The sequence below is a fragment of the Melospiza melodia genome, chromosome 24, assembly GCF_035770615.1.
Source record: "Melospiza melodia melodia isolate bMelMel2 chromosome 24, bMelMel2.pri, whole genome shotgun sequence".
NCBI lineage: Eukaryota > Metazoa > Chordata > Aves > Passeriformes > Passerellidae > Melospiza > Melospiza melodia.
The window spans coordinates 8,564,087-8,577,830 of record NC_086217.1 but is presented as its reverse complement, the minus strand read 5'-3'; the positions used below and the strand labels follow the sequence as shown (position 1 = coordinate 8,577,830).

The window sequence follows — 13,744 nt, the reverse complement described above, 5'->3', positions numbered from 1 at the left end:
TCATGTAAGAGCCAATGATGAACTCCAAGTACCTATTTTCATGTCAACCATATCTTATAGTTGAAGGAATGCATTTCATGCCCTACAAATTGGTGATGCTGGTACCACGTGTTGAGCATGGCACTGCCCAGAAGAGCTCTAGACATTTCTCAAAGCCAAAACCACCTGTTTGCAGTGACATTTGCTAACCTACATCCTTACTCAACGCTATGCTTAAATGCTTTATGATCCTGTTTTCTGCTAACTTGTCCTGAAAGGAGAAGAATTATGTGGCTTTGGTTCTGTTAATTTGATAGAAAACACTGCTGTCTTTCTCAGCAGTCATAATTTGGCTTTGCTAGAGTTAAACCCCATTAGTAAATACTTCTCTGCTGGAGCAAAGTTAGAGACAATCTTTGAAAAAGGGGCCCCTTTGCAGCTGCCTCTGAGATTAACAGTGCTGGGCAGTTGTTTCTTTTAAAAAACAATAGTTTACCTTGGGCACCAAAAACCTTTGCTTGCCATGCTAAATATAAAGGGATAGACTTTATTTTCACAAGTTTATTTAAAATACCCAGTGCAACTCTGAAGCCTGAGGTGGAAAAAAAGGCCTTCTATTTTCTTTCCCTCAGGAAAAGAGTTATGCAGAGAATGTGTGAGCAGATAATAGACTAATTCAAACCTTCAGACCAGATGTCTTCAGAATCATACTATCACTGAAATTAAAGCACAAACAAACATTTGGGACTGACGTAGCTCCTTCAAATAGGAGAATGCCTCGGTCAGGGTTGCTCATTTTGGAACAGACTGAGAGAAAGCAGAATCAAAATGAAGAAGTTTCTTGTGTTGGTCTCCTTTTTGGTCCTGCTGACCACTGTTACAGGTAGGAGTTTATATCAACAAACCTGCATATGTGTAGAGCTGCAAAGCATATAAGTAGTATTAGTTTGTCAACCTTCTATTCTAGTATTAATTTTTCATATATTTTAATATATTTAATTTTTAACACTCAACCATTTTTATATTGCAGGCTTTCCAGGATTTGATTTTTAACAATCATGATTTTGTATTTGATATTTAACTCTCTGCATTACCATACTGTTACCACAAAATTTTAGTTTTACTTGCTTACTATTTTAATATTATTTTACCAAGGTCCTGCAAGTGGAATGTTCAATGCAATCTCTTCTTTGCAATGTATCTAACTCATTACTTTGAAAAGAATCCTATAAAGCAACACAGAAAAGAACAAAGAGTTGGAAGAGCAACTAATGCCAGTGGTGTGATGGTGCTGTTGTATTTGCTCATTTTATAGTACCATGAATATGTGGGCTTTGCTTCATACTAGTAGGACAAGAGAAAACACAAGTATAAAAATGGTTTAAAATTTCACTTCTATCTTTTGGAATGCAATATCCCCTAGGAAGGGGTTGTAATGAAAGAACACTTTGTTTATAGGAAAAAAATCAGGTTTGGGGACATTTCATTTCACAACTGATAGATAAAATACTAGCTTTTTGATAATTTCAGAATTAATTTCTGCTGTTCTGTCTTTAGACACCTCACCAATTTTGTCTGAAAAAGATGCCAAACAGCTGCTGAGGACTCGTCGTGAAGAGAGACCAAGAAAAGCTGGTTTCCCTGATGAACCAATGAGGGTGATTTATGTTATTTACTCTTAAATTGCATTAACTGAAAAACCCAACACCAAATCCCCCAAACCATTTGAGCTTAGTATTAAATTTCTATTGCTTCCAGGCATTATGTTATGAATATCACCCTTTAGAGCAGCTGAGTTCTTCCATGAAATATTAAAAAAACCTTTAAATTCTTTCAATTACAGTTAAAAACATTCTGCAAGTGCTGAGTATGGCTCAGGAAATGTTCACTTGCAGAATGAAGAGATCATTTATCATGGTTCAAAAATACCAATCAAATTTTTGAGAAGAAAATGGCTTTTAATTTATAGAGATGTGGATTTCATGAGCTCCTATCTGCTGTATAACCACAATTAAGGTTATGTGGTAAATATAACAAATATTGAATACAGAATTAATGAAGCAGCAGAACAGCTGGATTGAGGTAATTCCTGTATGGCAAGAAGCTCTACATGCATGCATGCAACATTTAATCTATGGTTTAGTTTTAGCTGGTCCTGTGAGGGGCAGGGAGTTGTGGTGATCCTTATGAATTCTATGACTCTGTGTGGGGAGAGGAGGGATTCAGGGCTAAAGAAATGTTTTTCATGACCATTAAAGAAATGGATTTCTGACTCTGCTTCTCTGTCCTTGACACTTTCTGTCCTACCACTTTTTGAGAAATTTCAGCCTCCTTTTATTTATTTTCTTTTGTTTTTCATTTAGAAAGCAAAGCTGACCCTCTGTAAGAAGAGTCAAAGCATGAGTATTTGTTTTGCTCCCTAAATGTCAAGGTTTTCAGTAGAAAAGGAAAAATCTTCAGATAAAAAACCAACCCTCATTGCCCTGTGGAACGTGGAGATTTTCCATGAGAATGAAGGTGCATGGCTGCTGCATCCCTGGGCACAGCTTGTGCACATGGACTCAAGGAGAAAAACTGATTTTGTACGGATGCTTTGTAGCAGAGTGAAATGAATGCTGGGATGAACCCACCTCTGTTCATCTGTTTTAAGCAAAAGCTGTTTGTACTGGGCCAGATCATGCTGAGCTGGGGAACGTGATTTGCAATTCTTTGTGACACTCTTTGACTTCCACAGTGCTGCTTGAGTCAGAAACCTGTTCAGTTACAGACAGAAAGATCAGCCCCATTGGATTATTAAAAGAAAATGTAATTTATGTTATCAGCGTGGTTTAAACTTAATTTGACTGAGATCCTGCTTTGACAATGTGGCATCCTCTCAGCCCCACAGTTGTGTTCCCTGCCAGTTCCTGAGGCATCTCTCCCCAGAGATCTGAGCCAAGGCTCTGGGGCTGAGCGCAGAGGGAGCCCAGGGAAAGGCAGGATCCTGATGCTGGAACACTCGGCCAGTGCAGAGGGGTTGGGCTGCAGCTTCCATCCCAGCAGTGCCCACTCTGCAAAGCAATGGGGGATTATTTTGAATGAATGTATCTGGTGTTCACAAAGCTTATGAGCCCACTGGGACTGGGACTTTTTAAAAGTAAATTTTGTCCCTGATGAGGTCAAGGTTTTGGTACACAGCCTGTTTTATTTCAATAAATTCACTGCTGAGACCAAAGCCTCTCTCTATAAATTCACATTATTTTATTTATCACCAGTCAGCACCAGTGATAAATAAAAGAAATATAAATGTTTTAACTTATTTTGATATTATGAGCACAAAAGGTATTGAAAATTCGAACAACTTATGCTTAAAATAAAACTAGTGTTGAAGGAATTACAAATGGGGTTTGATAAAGCCATTGTAATTTTATAAGATATAGATTTGGCATAGATAAGAGCTTAAATTTTGTTGCTGCAGGTATTTTTAGATTTATAAATGTTTAGAGTAATGGAAATAAACTGGCTGCAGCACTAGAACAGCTTGTGGCTTGGCAAATGTGTAGATAGTGTGTGCTACCTACTAGAACCCTTCAGTCCTGCCACATGATCCTGCAAGGGTTAATGTTCTTTAAGCAGCAGGAACCAGTTTTCAAAAGGGGCTATAACAAATCTGTTTGTGAGAATCCTTTGTACCCTCAGGCCCAACAAAGGCTTCTGTGTTGATATGCAAATAAGAAATGTGTATACAGAATTCCTAATTTATGAATATTGTTGTATAATTCTTGCTCAACACCTTTGCTGCGCTGGAGAGGAAATAATTCAGTAACTATTGCTAGGCTGGGGCAAGCTGACCAGCAACACATTTCACTATATTTGATTATTTTAATGAATAAATGACTGGCTCTTCCATCAGCTGTGAAATTATCCTGGATCCCTGGCCTGACATTAGAATTGAGTGATGACACAATTAAAGTTCTTTTGCTTTGCTTTAAACAGGAGTACATGCTTCACCTCCAGCGCTTGGAGCAGAGATCAGAAGAGCAATTCCTTGAACACTGGCTGAATCCTCATTGCCTCCCACACTGCAACAGGGACCTGGTGCACCCAATCTAATGGCATTGCCCACCCTCCAACTGGTATATACACATATATATTTATATATATATATCTTCTACAGTGCATCTTCTTTTCTCCACAATGAAAGGCAGAGCCACACCCTGGGAGAGAGAGGAATAACCAAAGGCTGGGGATGCACCTTGTGCTGGAAGGTGTTGGGCAGCTGAGCAGGGGCAGGGAACAGAAGAGTCCCAGCACCAGCTCTGTCACTCTGCTCTGTTAATAAAACTCTGGTTATGCATTTCTCTGCTATGTGGGTGTAAGGTGACTGCAGAACATTCTTATTAATGTGGATTCAGATTGCTCCTGTTTCCCTGTGTTCTTTTTCCAACTTTTCTGTTCAAGTCTTTTACTTGTTCACTTAGCTCTCAGTGGGACTGGGGCAGGATTAAACTCAGTGGTCATCCTAGAGATATTCAGGATGCAGTCTGACCTGCAAGGAGGTTTTTCAAACAGACATGAAATTTGTCAACTGAGATAAGTTTGAATAATAACCATAAAAGTGAAGCTATATCATTCCCAGTTAACTTCTTAATATAAAAGTTGCAGATTTAGCTTCATATTTCAAAAGTTTTAAGCAGTAGAATACAGAGATGGTATCTGTCACAGCTGATCTGTTTCAAAAGATGGAAAGTTCATCTGCTTAAAATTCTTATATCTATTTGTACTTCTTTAAATACCTTTAAAAACTGAGGTTGTGGCAGACTTCAGTGGGGCTCTATTAATCCACAATAAAACAAAGGTCTGAAACTCATTTAAAAACAAAAACATAACATTCCCAAACTTCAGCCTTAAGGGGGTAAGTTGGCAATTTTCAAAAAAATCTTCCAGCTGAGACACAGCTGAAAGCTGGCTCACTTTAGCTACAGGAATTCTTCCCAACAGCTGCTCCCAGGCCACTGTGCAGAAGTAATGTTAGAAAAGTGTTTAAATTTTTTGAAGCCCTTAAGATGTCACTGGTATGGCCAATGTCAGCATGGATTTTGATATTCTGGGTTCTTTTTTCTGCAGATCTCCACATGATTACAGAGGACAAGTTTATTCCTGCATTGGCTACGTGCTCACTGTAGAGCAGAACCTCTCTGCAATCCTCGTGGTACAGCAGAAATTCCAGCTCTGAGTGGCCTGATGAGCTCTAGATCACCATGCATTTGCTACCAGCAATGATTGCATGCATGAATAACTGAATTGAGGGTTTCCACAGTTTCTGAGGTATGGGCAGCTGATTAGTCCTAGAGTGTCCTTTCAAGGGCACAGGTTTAGACTGTCTGAAGCAAGAGGAATTTGGAGGGAGAGGTTAATAGGAAATTGCAGAATAGCAACATGAAGAGAAGGCCAGCTTTCTGGGCTTTGGAGGAATCCTTAATTACAGTTTTCTAGGTTAAATAACAATATTTCATGAAGACACAACATTTATGTAACACTATTTCCTACTGCTTGATGAGTATTTCATGTATTGTTTCATAATAAAAGCTTGACTCAATTTCATTTGCAGATGATTTTGTTCTCTTAGTTTCCCATAGTATATTCTGACAAAACTCACTGGAAGTGAGGCTCAGTTTTGTGAAGTACCAAGGCAACATCAGAAGACTTTGTAGGACCAGCAGCTGGGAAGCCCAATGGTGCTGACTAATAAATGTGTAGTTTCTCTGCACAATTGTCCTTTTCCCTTGTAATTCTGCCAGGAGGGGCAAATGAATCCAGCCAACCCTTTCCTGCCTGTGTGCCTTTACAACTTATAAGTTATATATAAGTTATATAAGTCTTTTTCTTGGAAAAGAATATCTTGTACAGTCAGATGGGAAACATATGATACCTGCAAAACAACACAAAAAATTGCTTGATGGCTCTTAAATGACTGCTGTGATCTGTAATGGCAACAGAATTAGTTATGAATGGAGCAAAGTAACTTTCAGAGCTCCTCACTGCAGTCACACTTGAAGCCTGAGGACTGGGAGCAAAATAAAACACAATTTAATTAATATCTGCAAGGTAATTAGTGCTACAGAGCTCTTGACAGGCTGAACTAGATCAACAGTTTTTCAGATGTACTTTTCTTCCAGTAAAACAGCTCTCGTAGATTACTCCAAGGAAATAATTTAAATCTCAAAGCATCAAAGGCTTGCTTTCCCCTACTGCCAAGATAAATCATAGATTAAATCTGGGGGTGTGAAAAAGTATAATCAGGCTGCTATTGTGTGCTTCATTCATAAGTCTCTCGATACAGAGATCTAAATTTGCATATCTCTTTGAGTTAAAGTCACTAGGTGAAATCCTGGCTCAGTTTTTATTTGCACAGTGAAAAATTCATTTGATGACAATTATGTCAACTGTCACCCTGTGAAAGTCGTTTTTCAAGTACTTCTTTGAAATGAAAGAACTCCCACCTAGTTATACTCAGTCATTTTGAAGGTAACCAGGAAGGTTAAGCAGAAGGTTCTGCTCAGTTCTTCTCAGTAACACTGAGCTAATCCTAGGGCAAATGTGGAATATTGTTCATTGCTTTGCAGTTTGCTTTTCCACATGAGGGCCAAAGGATCTCATGTAGGGATCTCCAACCAAAAGTGAAGTATTATTAAGTCTAATTAACATGGAGAAAACTAGAAACAGAAAAGTGAAGTATTTAATGATCACTGATCCCCATTCTCTCCCACTTCACAAGGGAAGGAATTGTGGTGTAGTGCTGAGAGCCTTCAGCCCACATTGGTGTCAGGCTGATGGGCAAAGGATCCAACTCATATTTGCACTCATGGTCAAACCAAACCCATCTCTCTTATAAATATCTGCACCTCTGTTCTGGGCTAGAACTGACCACTGAAGAACATCCTGGTCCCTCAAGGCAAGAAAAGCAGCAGACACCACAGAGGAAAGTTTGAAATATAGGGAATAAAGGGAGAAAAAAAAAAGTCTGAAGGAAAGGAGAATGAACTAAAAATGTTGAAGTTAATAAAAGAAACCTAGACTAAAGCCTATGAGTGCCTCAGCAATCCTGTGATCATGAAGAACATAGCCAAGTTACTGCTTTGTAAGACATTCAGCTCTTCTGTCAGATTTAAGAAGCCAAGTCATCCCTTCATAGGAATTAATTTTGGAGGTGAACACAGAAACAGCCTCCAGCCTATGGGAGAGGCAGCCAGAGAAGGGGAGGCCAGCAGAGCACAGCAGACTTTCATAAGTTTGCTCATCACTGGCAAACTCTGAAAGCTGAAGAGAGAGTGAAGGCATGTGACTGCTTTAGACTGCTTTAGATTATTGCCATGGATGCAGAGCCCCTCAGCCTGCTCATTGTGTATTTCTGCATGCCCATAACATATACCCAGTGTTTTACACAGAATCCAGTGAACTAACAAGACAACAGGATCTCAGATCAAGTATAAATAAATTAGCTCAAGCATTTATTGTGACTCAGCAGTGAAAAAACTGATAGATAATAAGCATAAGAAGTAAACACTGCATTAATTTTTACTTAGTTATAGCTACAGAATTATGTAATTAAGCTTTTTTTCTGAGTCCTTCAGGGTTTTTTTTATTCTCCTCCTCTACACAGATCTTTCCTTCAATGCTCTGCTGTGCTTGAATTCCTCTCTATAGTTAAACTAGACCGAGTGTGTTCAAGGATTAGTTGCAGGTTTGTTTTTCTCCATGTCTAAAATCTTGGGGGAAAATGCTGGACTTTCCTATGTGCCTGCAAACCAGAAGAACAAGCATTCTGAAAGGTGAATACTCAAGGTGGGAAAGCTGGAAAAATAATTGTTTTCCAAAAACTTTTAAAGAGAAGGATTAAAACAGACCTGGGAAAACCTTCCATCCATATAAACATGATCACAAGCTCCAATCACTGGGCTGTTTTACAGCCAGTGTTTTTCCCGAGCGGAGCAGCTGCCCACTAGATGCCACTGTTTCTGCGCTCAACCAGGACCCAGCCCACGGGACTGAGAGCACCACATCCCTCCTCCTGCTGCTTGTTTTTCACTCCTTTTCTGAAAACGTTCAGCTCAATGGATCAAAATCAAAAGTCACCTCTATCCCATAAAATAAAGGCCTTCAGGACAGGGCTGATTTTCCCCCTCGGGGCTGCAGACTGCTCTGAGTGTGGTTCTGCTTCATTATGCCAGAAAGAAATGGCTGAAAGTTCCTACAAGCACATTGTAGTGGTTTGTGGCTTTTTACTGCCTGCCATCCACACACAGAAGATTTTTGCTAACAGAAGATTTTGTGGGTTTGCAGAAGCTGTTCCCTCTCAGAGTAGATCATTTCATCCGTGTTCACTTTCCCCAAATTAAGCTGCAGACTGATCAACTGGTAAAAGCATCATTCTTCAAGGCATGACATTATCTTCCTACATTTATTATCTTCAGCAGCATAGGGAGATATGTGTTAGGTGCTGTACAAAGTGTACTGAAAAGGCAGACTGTGCCCAGGGCCAGAAATGTAGTGTCTCTCTATAAAGATCACATACATAATATCTGCTCTAATTTTAAATACACAAGAATTCCTTGAAAAAAGGCAAAGGCTGGGATTTTTGAAAGCATCAACTTTTTCAGCAAGGCCAAAAGATTTTATGACAGACAGATAAATAGGATATGAATTAGTTACACTAATGCCACTAAGCATTTGGCAGTTCAGCTGATTGGCTCTTTCTACCAGACTTACCTTGCAGGAAAACATGCACCAGAAGTTCTTATTTACCAAGACAGGAATTTCCAGAAAGCTCCCTGAAAGCAAGTCAGTCACTTGCTTTATTTGAAATTCACTTTCACAGTGGTGAAGGTAATGAAAAAATGCAAAACTAAACTTACCAATTGGATGATTCAGTCTTTGTCTGCTTCTCAGGGAGGCTGAGCAGGTGAGCACATTCTCCCACTCACAAAGACAGGACAGCTGCTCTGGAACATTACTGAAACATGAATATGAAAAAGAGTTATAAAGAAAATGCCTATAACCATCTGTAATGATGATATAATGTGTATGGAAATGTTTCCCTGCAGCACTCCAGGGCTTTTTTTTCTTTTTTTTTTTTTTTCTGTTTCAATTGTCAGAATATTGTTTTGAATGAAGATTTCTGTTGCTCCCAGTGAATGAATGCATAAATAATTTCTGAAGCAGTGGAGTGAAATTGGATTGATTGAATGTGATCACTGCAGTAGGAGCCTACTTTAGATTCTCAGTGAGAACTTATTTTTTAATGACTAAAGAGATCAGAGTGGATTTTAGAAGGTTATCTGAGCCTTTTATGGTCTACAAAGAGTAGAAAATCTTGTGAGAACTATGTATCTTGAGATTTCTGATGTGTGATTAGAAATGCTGAGTGATCTGTCTCCTATCTGGCATTTTAATCCTTTTTCAGGTCTGGGGGTAGAGATGTGCACTAAAATGACAAACAGTAAAAAGCAGAAAATGTTCAATGAACTCTGAGTTAATAAAATCCTCCTTATTCTATCAAAGCAGCAGGGCCAGTGTCAGCTCAACATGAACCCAAAAGTTTGGAGCACTAATGTTATTCCAAATCTCAAGCTCATCTTCATAATTTGTTTTTTTCAGTAAGAGATGATCAGTTGAAGTGCATTTGTTTTTTCCACATTTGGGGAAATTTGGATCAAAAGATCCATCTGGACATCTTTCTATATAACACAAGCATCATGCACATACATTTGTTAAATTGAGTGAGCAAACCTTAAACACAGGAGATCTTAGACAAAAGTGAGGCAGAACATTGCTTCATTCTGTATTTTGTATTTGTCAGAATAAGCATTTCAAGAAATTAATTCAGCAAAGTGCTTCAGATGTTCAGAATGTACCCGGCTTAGAGATTTGCTAAGAACCTTTGGTGTGACTCTGAAAATGTTCTTGTAGTGTCCGTAAAACTGAGACCAATCCTCAAAATGGACTGGAATATCTGATTCACAGCACTTCTCCTGTCCAGATATCAACAGAGCTCAATGTTCCATCAGTGCAGGATAGACTTCTATCTTCTATCTACTTCCCATGCCCTGTAATGGATTAGTTCCAGCATCAGTAATAAACTCCTGTGCTTCTATTACCAAAATATGGTTTATAAGCACTCAAGTAATTAGCAGAGCAGAGCACTTTTCTTTTTTTTTCTTCCCTGGCAAATACTTTGATTAATGTTCTGGGAAAAAAATGCCCCAAAAACAGTGAAAAAAGAAAGAGCATCACTGGGTGGCAGCCCCAGGAAATGCCACAAAAAGGGGTTTGTGCTCAATTTATTGGTGCCATGGTCCACACAGGAGCAGCACTGGGCTCTCCCTGTAGGGAACACTCCAGCAAAACAGGGCCAGGCTGTTTCTGCAATCATAGAATAATGCTGGGACAATAAATTTAAAGGTCCAGTGGAAGACTCTCTAATTTACTGGGAAATGACAATGCATCTGAGGCCAACCTATGTAAAATTTACTCCTTCATTTCTTGGTTCCCTGCTGCTGAACATTACTCTGAGGCTGCAGATGGAGTCACCATCCATGGACCATCCCAACTTGTCAGAGCCCTACTCAGAGCAGGGTGTGTTGATTCCTCACCTTGCTAAAAATGCAACTACAATGACTTAGAAGAGATAAAATACATATTTTCCAAATGTTATGTTCACAGAACAAATTCTTGCTGGAAGCAGGGATGGATCAAGGCTGAACTGCTACTGGTCACCTCCTGGAGTCCCATGAAGGAACCAGAATTTCATTTATCACTTGGAAAATGTGGTTCTACTCTGCTGGGTATGAAGAAAAACTTGAAATACAAATTGTGCACAGCAGATTCTGTGCCTTTAGGGAGGGAGCAGTTCCAAGGCATGTGACATCTTGTTCTTCCCAATTCTGACATTTGCTGGCCATTCTCAGGTGGGCCAGGTTGAAGTCTGAGCAGGAGCCTCATGGTAGAGCTATAGCTGTGCCTTCACTCAGCCCTGCCCACTATGCAAATACATTAATTCATTTCCCACTTGTGAAAATCATGATTTCAGGCTCATTTATATGCAAAAGCAAAACAAATAAATGAAGTGGATCTGTGTCTATATTTATTTTTACATGCATATATATATTTATGAATATTTTAATGTGCTCTAAATTATAGAAATGTAGTTTAGGTTTCAACAGTGGATGGATCTGAACTGCATTTCAGCATTCCAACTGCAGAAATTAAGGTTTCCAGGAACATTTTCTGCCCAGAGTGATTTATTTTTAAGTCCTCACTATTTGAGTGCATTTCAGTGATACACAAAGTTTTGCCAAGATCAAATCTATAGCACCAGAGGAGGGTTGGGAGTGAGTTGTTAGTATTTGGTATTTTGTATAAGAGTCATAGCAGAAAAAAAAAATATCCCCTTCTTCATTTACCATTTGATACTTTAGAGCTGCTCAGGGAAAGACAGAAAAATGTCTTTATTTCACATCACACAGCTGTTGCACTGCTGGAGAACAACAGTTTAAATATTAATATGACTTTGGGGCTAAAAGCTTTTCTTAAGAGACACTTTGATGCAATGAGTTTCAGCCAAGTGAACAATCACAAAAATAGAGTCAAAGACCAAAATCCCTCCAGCTGATAAGAAGCCAGTTTATTTATTTATTGGTGTGTGCTTACAGAACTGATCTGTGTGATTGCCCCAGCTACAGCTTTCCAGCCCAGACTCAGGGAAGAATTGCTCATGGATGAGACCATGACCTCTGGAGTGACAAGTTTTCCTTTTCTCACCCCAGGCTTTCAGTGGGAATTGGACCTGCTCAGGTCTCCTCACCAGCTTTGGTGAAATGAGAATAATTCTGTGCAGTTCAGGCTGCTTTTATCAGCTGCACAGCCTCCTCAGCAGCTGTGCCCAAACTGCCCAGGGAGGTTAAAGCTTTCCTACCCACTGTGTCTGAGGGTGAATGTTTGCTTGTCTCATTTAGCTCTGCCCCTGACCAGCCTCTGAATTCATCATTCCAGCAGCACCCAGGGCTGGCTCACCCCAGAGGAGCTCAGGGCAGCTCATCCACCCAGGAACTTCCCTCAAACCAACTGCCCTGGCAGTGGATTTCAGAGTGCCCTGAACAGAGGGCATTGCTGTAACCCTGGCTGGGATCCATCCCCAGGAGCATGGATGATGAACTCACTGGGCTAACTGAGGTCTGCAGCATTATTTACACCCTGAAACATCTTCAGCCCTGCTTGGGAAAGGAATCATCCTGCACAGTCTGAAATTCATGGCTGCCAAGGGCTAGCAGGATGCTACTTCCATCAATTCACTTGCCCATCTATTTCCTGATTACCAGGGATGACAAATTTATTGCCAAACTTTAAATTCTGCTCCATGTGCATCAACATCTTTGCTGCTGAATCACAAGCCACACTCCCACACAAGCAGCTCTGATGGACACATGTGTGCCCAGAAGGATTTGCCTGAGCAGAGGGAAAAGTGGATTCCAGCTCGGGCTGCACACAGTAAATCAGCAGCACACAGACAGAAGCTTAGGGACAACAGAAACACCAAAACGTGCTTGTTTAGAACATAACTCCTTAAATTAAACAAGACAAGAAAATATATGAAAAGACAGCAAGGTCACCTTTCCCTTAACTGTTGCCCCAGTTTATTCCCACACACGAGTCTCATCTGTTTTCAGCTGTGCTCATCTGCTATCTCTATCCTGCAGGAGATGGACACAGGCATTATCAGTCAAGAAGAACTACAAAAGATGCCAAGTTTTTATTGGCCTATGCACTTTTTAGTAGCTTCCTTTTATTTCTAGAATCCAGTTACAGAAGCACCAAATGTTCTCTGTCAAAACTCAGCTCCCATGGCACACGGAGTGCAAACACCTCCCCATGCAGTGCTGTGGATATTGTGTAGACAAACTCACTAAGGTTGGACTGCAATGTTTGTGTCCACCCTGTGGTGACAGAGCTGATTGATGTTGAAAGGAGCTGTGGTGGTTGCAGAAAATCAGAGATCAGCGTTTAGCATAATGTTATCACTCAGACATTGTTCCCTTCATTTGCCTCATGAGCAGAGTTTACTGCCTGCAAACCTCCCCTCCTGGTCTCCATCACATGGACAATGCAGCCATTGCCCAAATTGATTGGTATTAGGGTGGGGCTCTTAAGAACAATAAATTCATCACCTTGACTGTCCCACAATTTTTAGGGTGGTATAATGGACTGCATGCTCTGAGGAAATCTTTAGGTAAAGTAGCTTAATTCTGCTTAAGTTTGCATTTAACTCTGTAACTGTGTATTATTATTTACTAAGAGCCACACTTTCAATAGAAGCTCACTCTAAAATTGAAGATTTAATGGTTGCAAAAATACAAGATTACCTTAAGAAACCGTGCATTGCTTGGCTAATGGAGAGCCAGCCTCCCCAAAGCCAGGAACAAGAAAGGCTGCATGGATGTGGGCATGGAAAACTGCTCCAAATTTTATATAAGGAAAATAGAATCCACTGTTTCAGAGGCAGTATCATAAAGTTTGATGTGCCTATTTTAAAAGCATTTGGAACAGATATTCTCTCTCTCTGACCAGACAGAAATGACTTTCCTTGCAGCTTTAATGCCAACTCCAGAGGGGGAAAAAAAGAAAGAAATTGACTTTCCTGGCATTTTGTAGCATTTTGTGCAAAGTTGGAAGGAGTCTGAGTGGGAATAAAGCTGATGGGGGCTGTGATGGGAGGGCTCTGGGGCTGGGA

At 40.0% G+C, this 13,744-nt stretch overlaps 1 protein-coding gene across 1 annotated transcript; it reads left to right on the top strand.

Moving 5' to 3' along the window:
* Positions 1-785: 785 nt before the first annotated feature.
* On the top strand, positions 786-5,562 carry C24H17orf67 (chromosome 24 C17orf67 homolog). The gene is made up of 4 exons (XM_063175769.1): positions 786-862; positions 1,537-1,637; positions 3,955-4,094; positions 5,086-5,562. The coding sequence occupies exons 1-3, from the start codon at positions 808-810 to the stop codon at positions 4,069-4,071; spliced, it is 273 nt and encodes a 90-aa protein (XP_063031839.1). The 5' UTR covers positions 786-807; the 3' UTR covers positions 4,072-4,094; positions 5,086-5,562.
* The last annotated feature ends 8,182 nt before the right edge of the window (positions 5,563-13,744 follow it).

Coding starts and splice junctions, on each gene's coding strand:
- C24H17orf67 (XM_063175769.1), top strand. CDS start 808: ATGAAGAAGTTTCTTGTGTTGGTCTCCTTTTTGGTCCTGCTGACCACT. Junction 863..1,536: donor CCTGCTGACCACTGTTACAG/GTAGGAGTTTAT, acceptor TTCTGTCTTTAG/ACACCTCACCAATTTTGTCT. Junction 1,638..3,954: donor TCCCTGATGAACCAATGAGG/GTGATTTATGTT, acceptor TGCTTTAAACAG/GAGTACATGCTTCACCTCCA.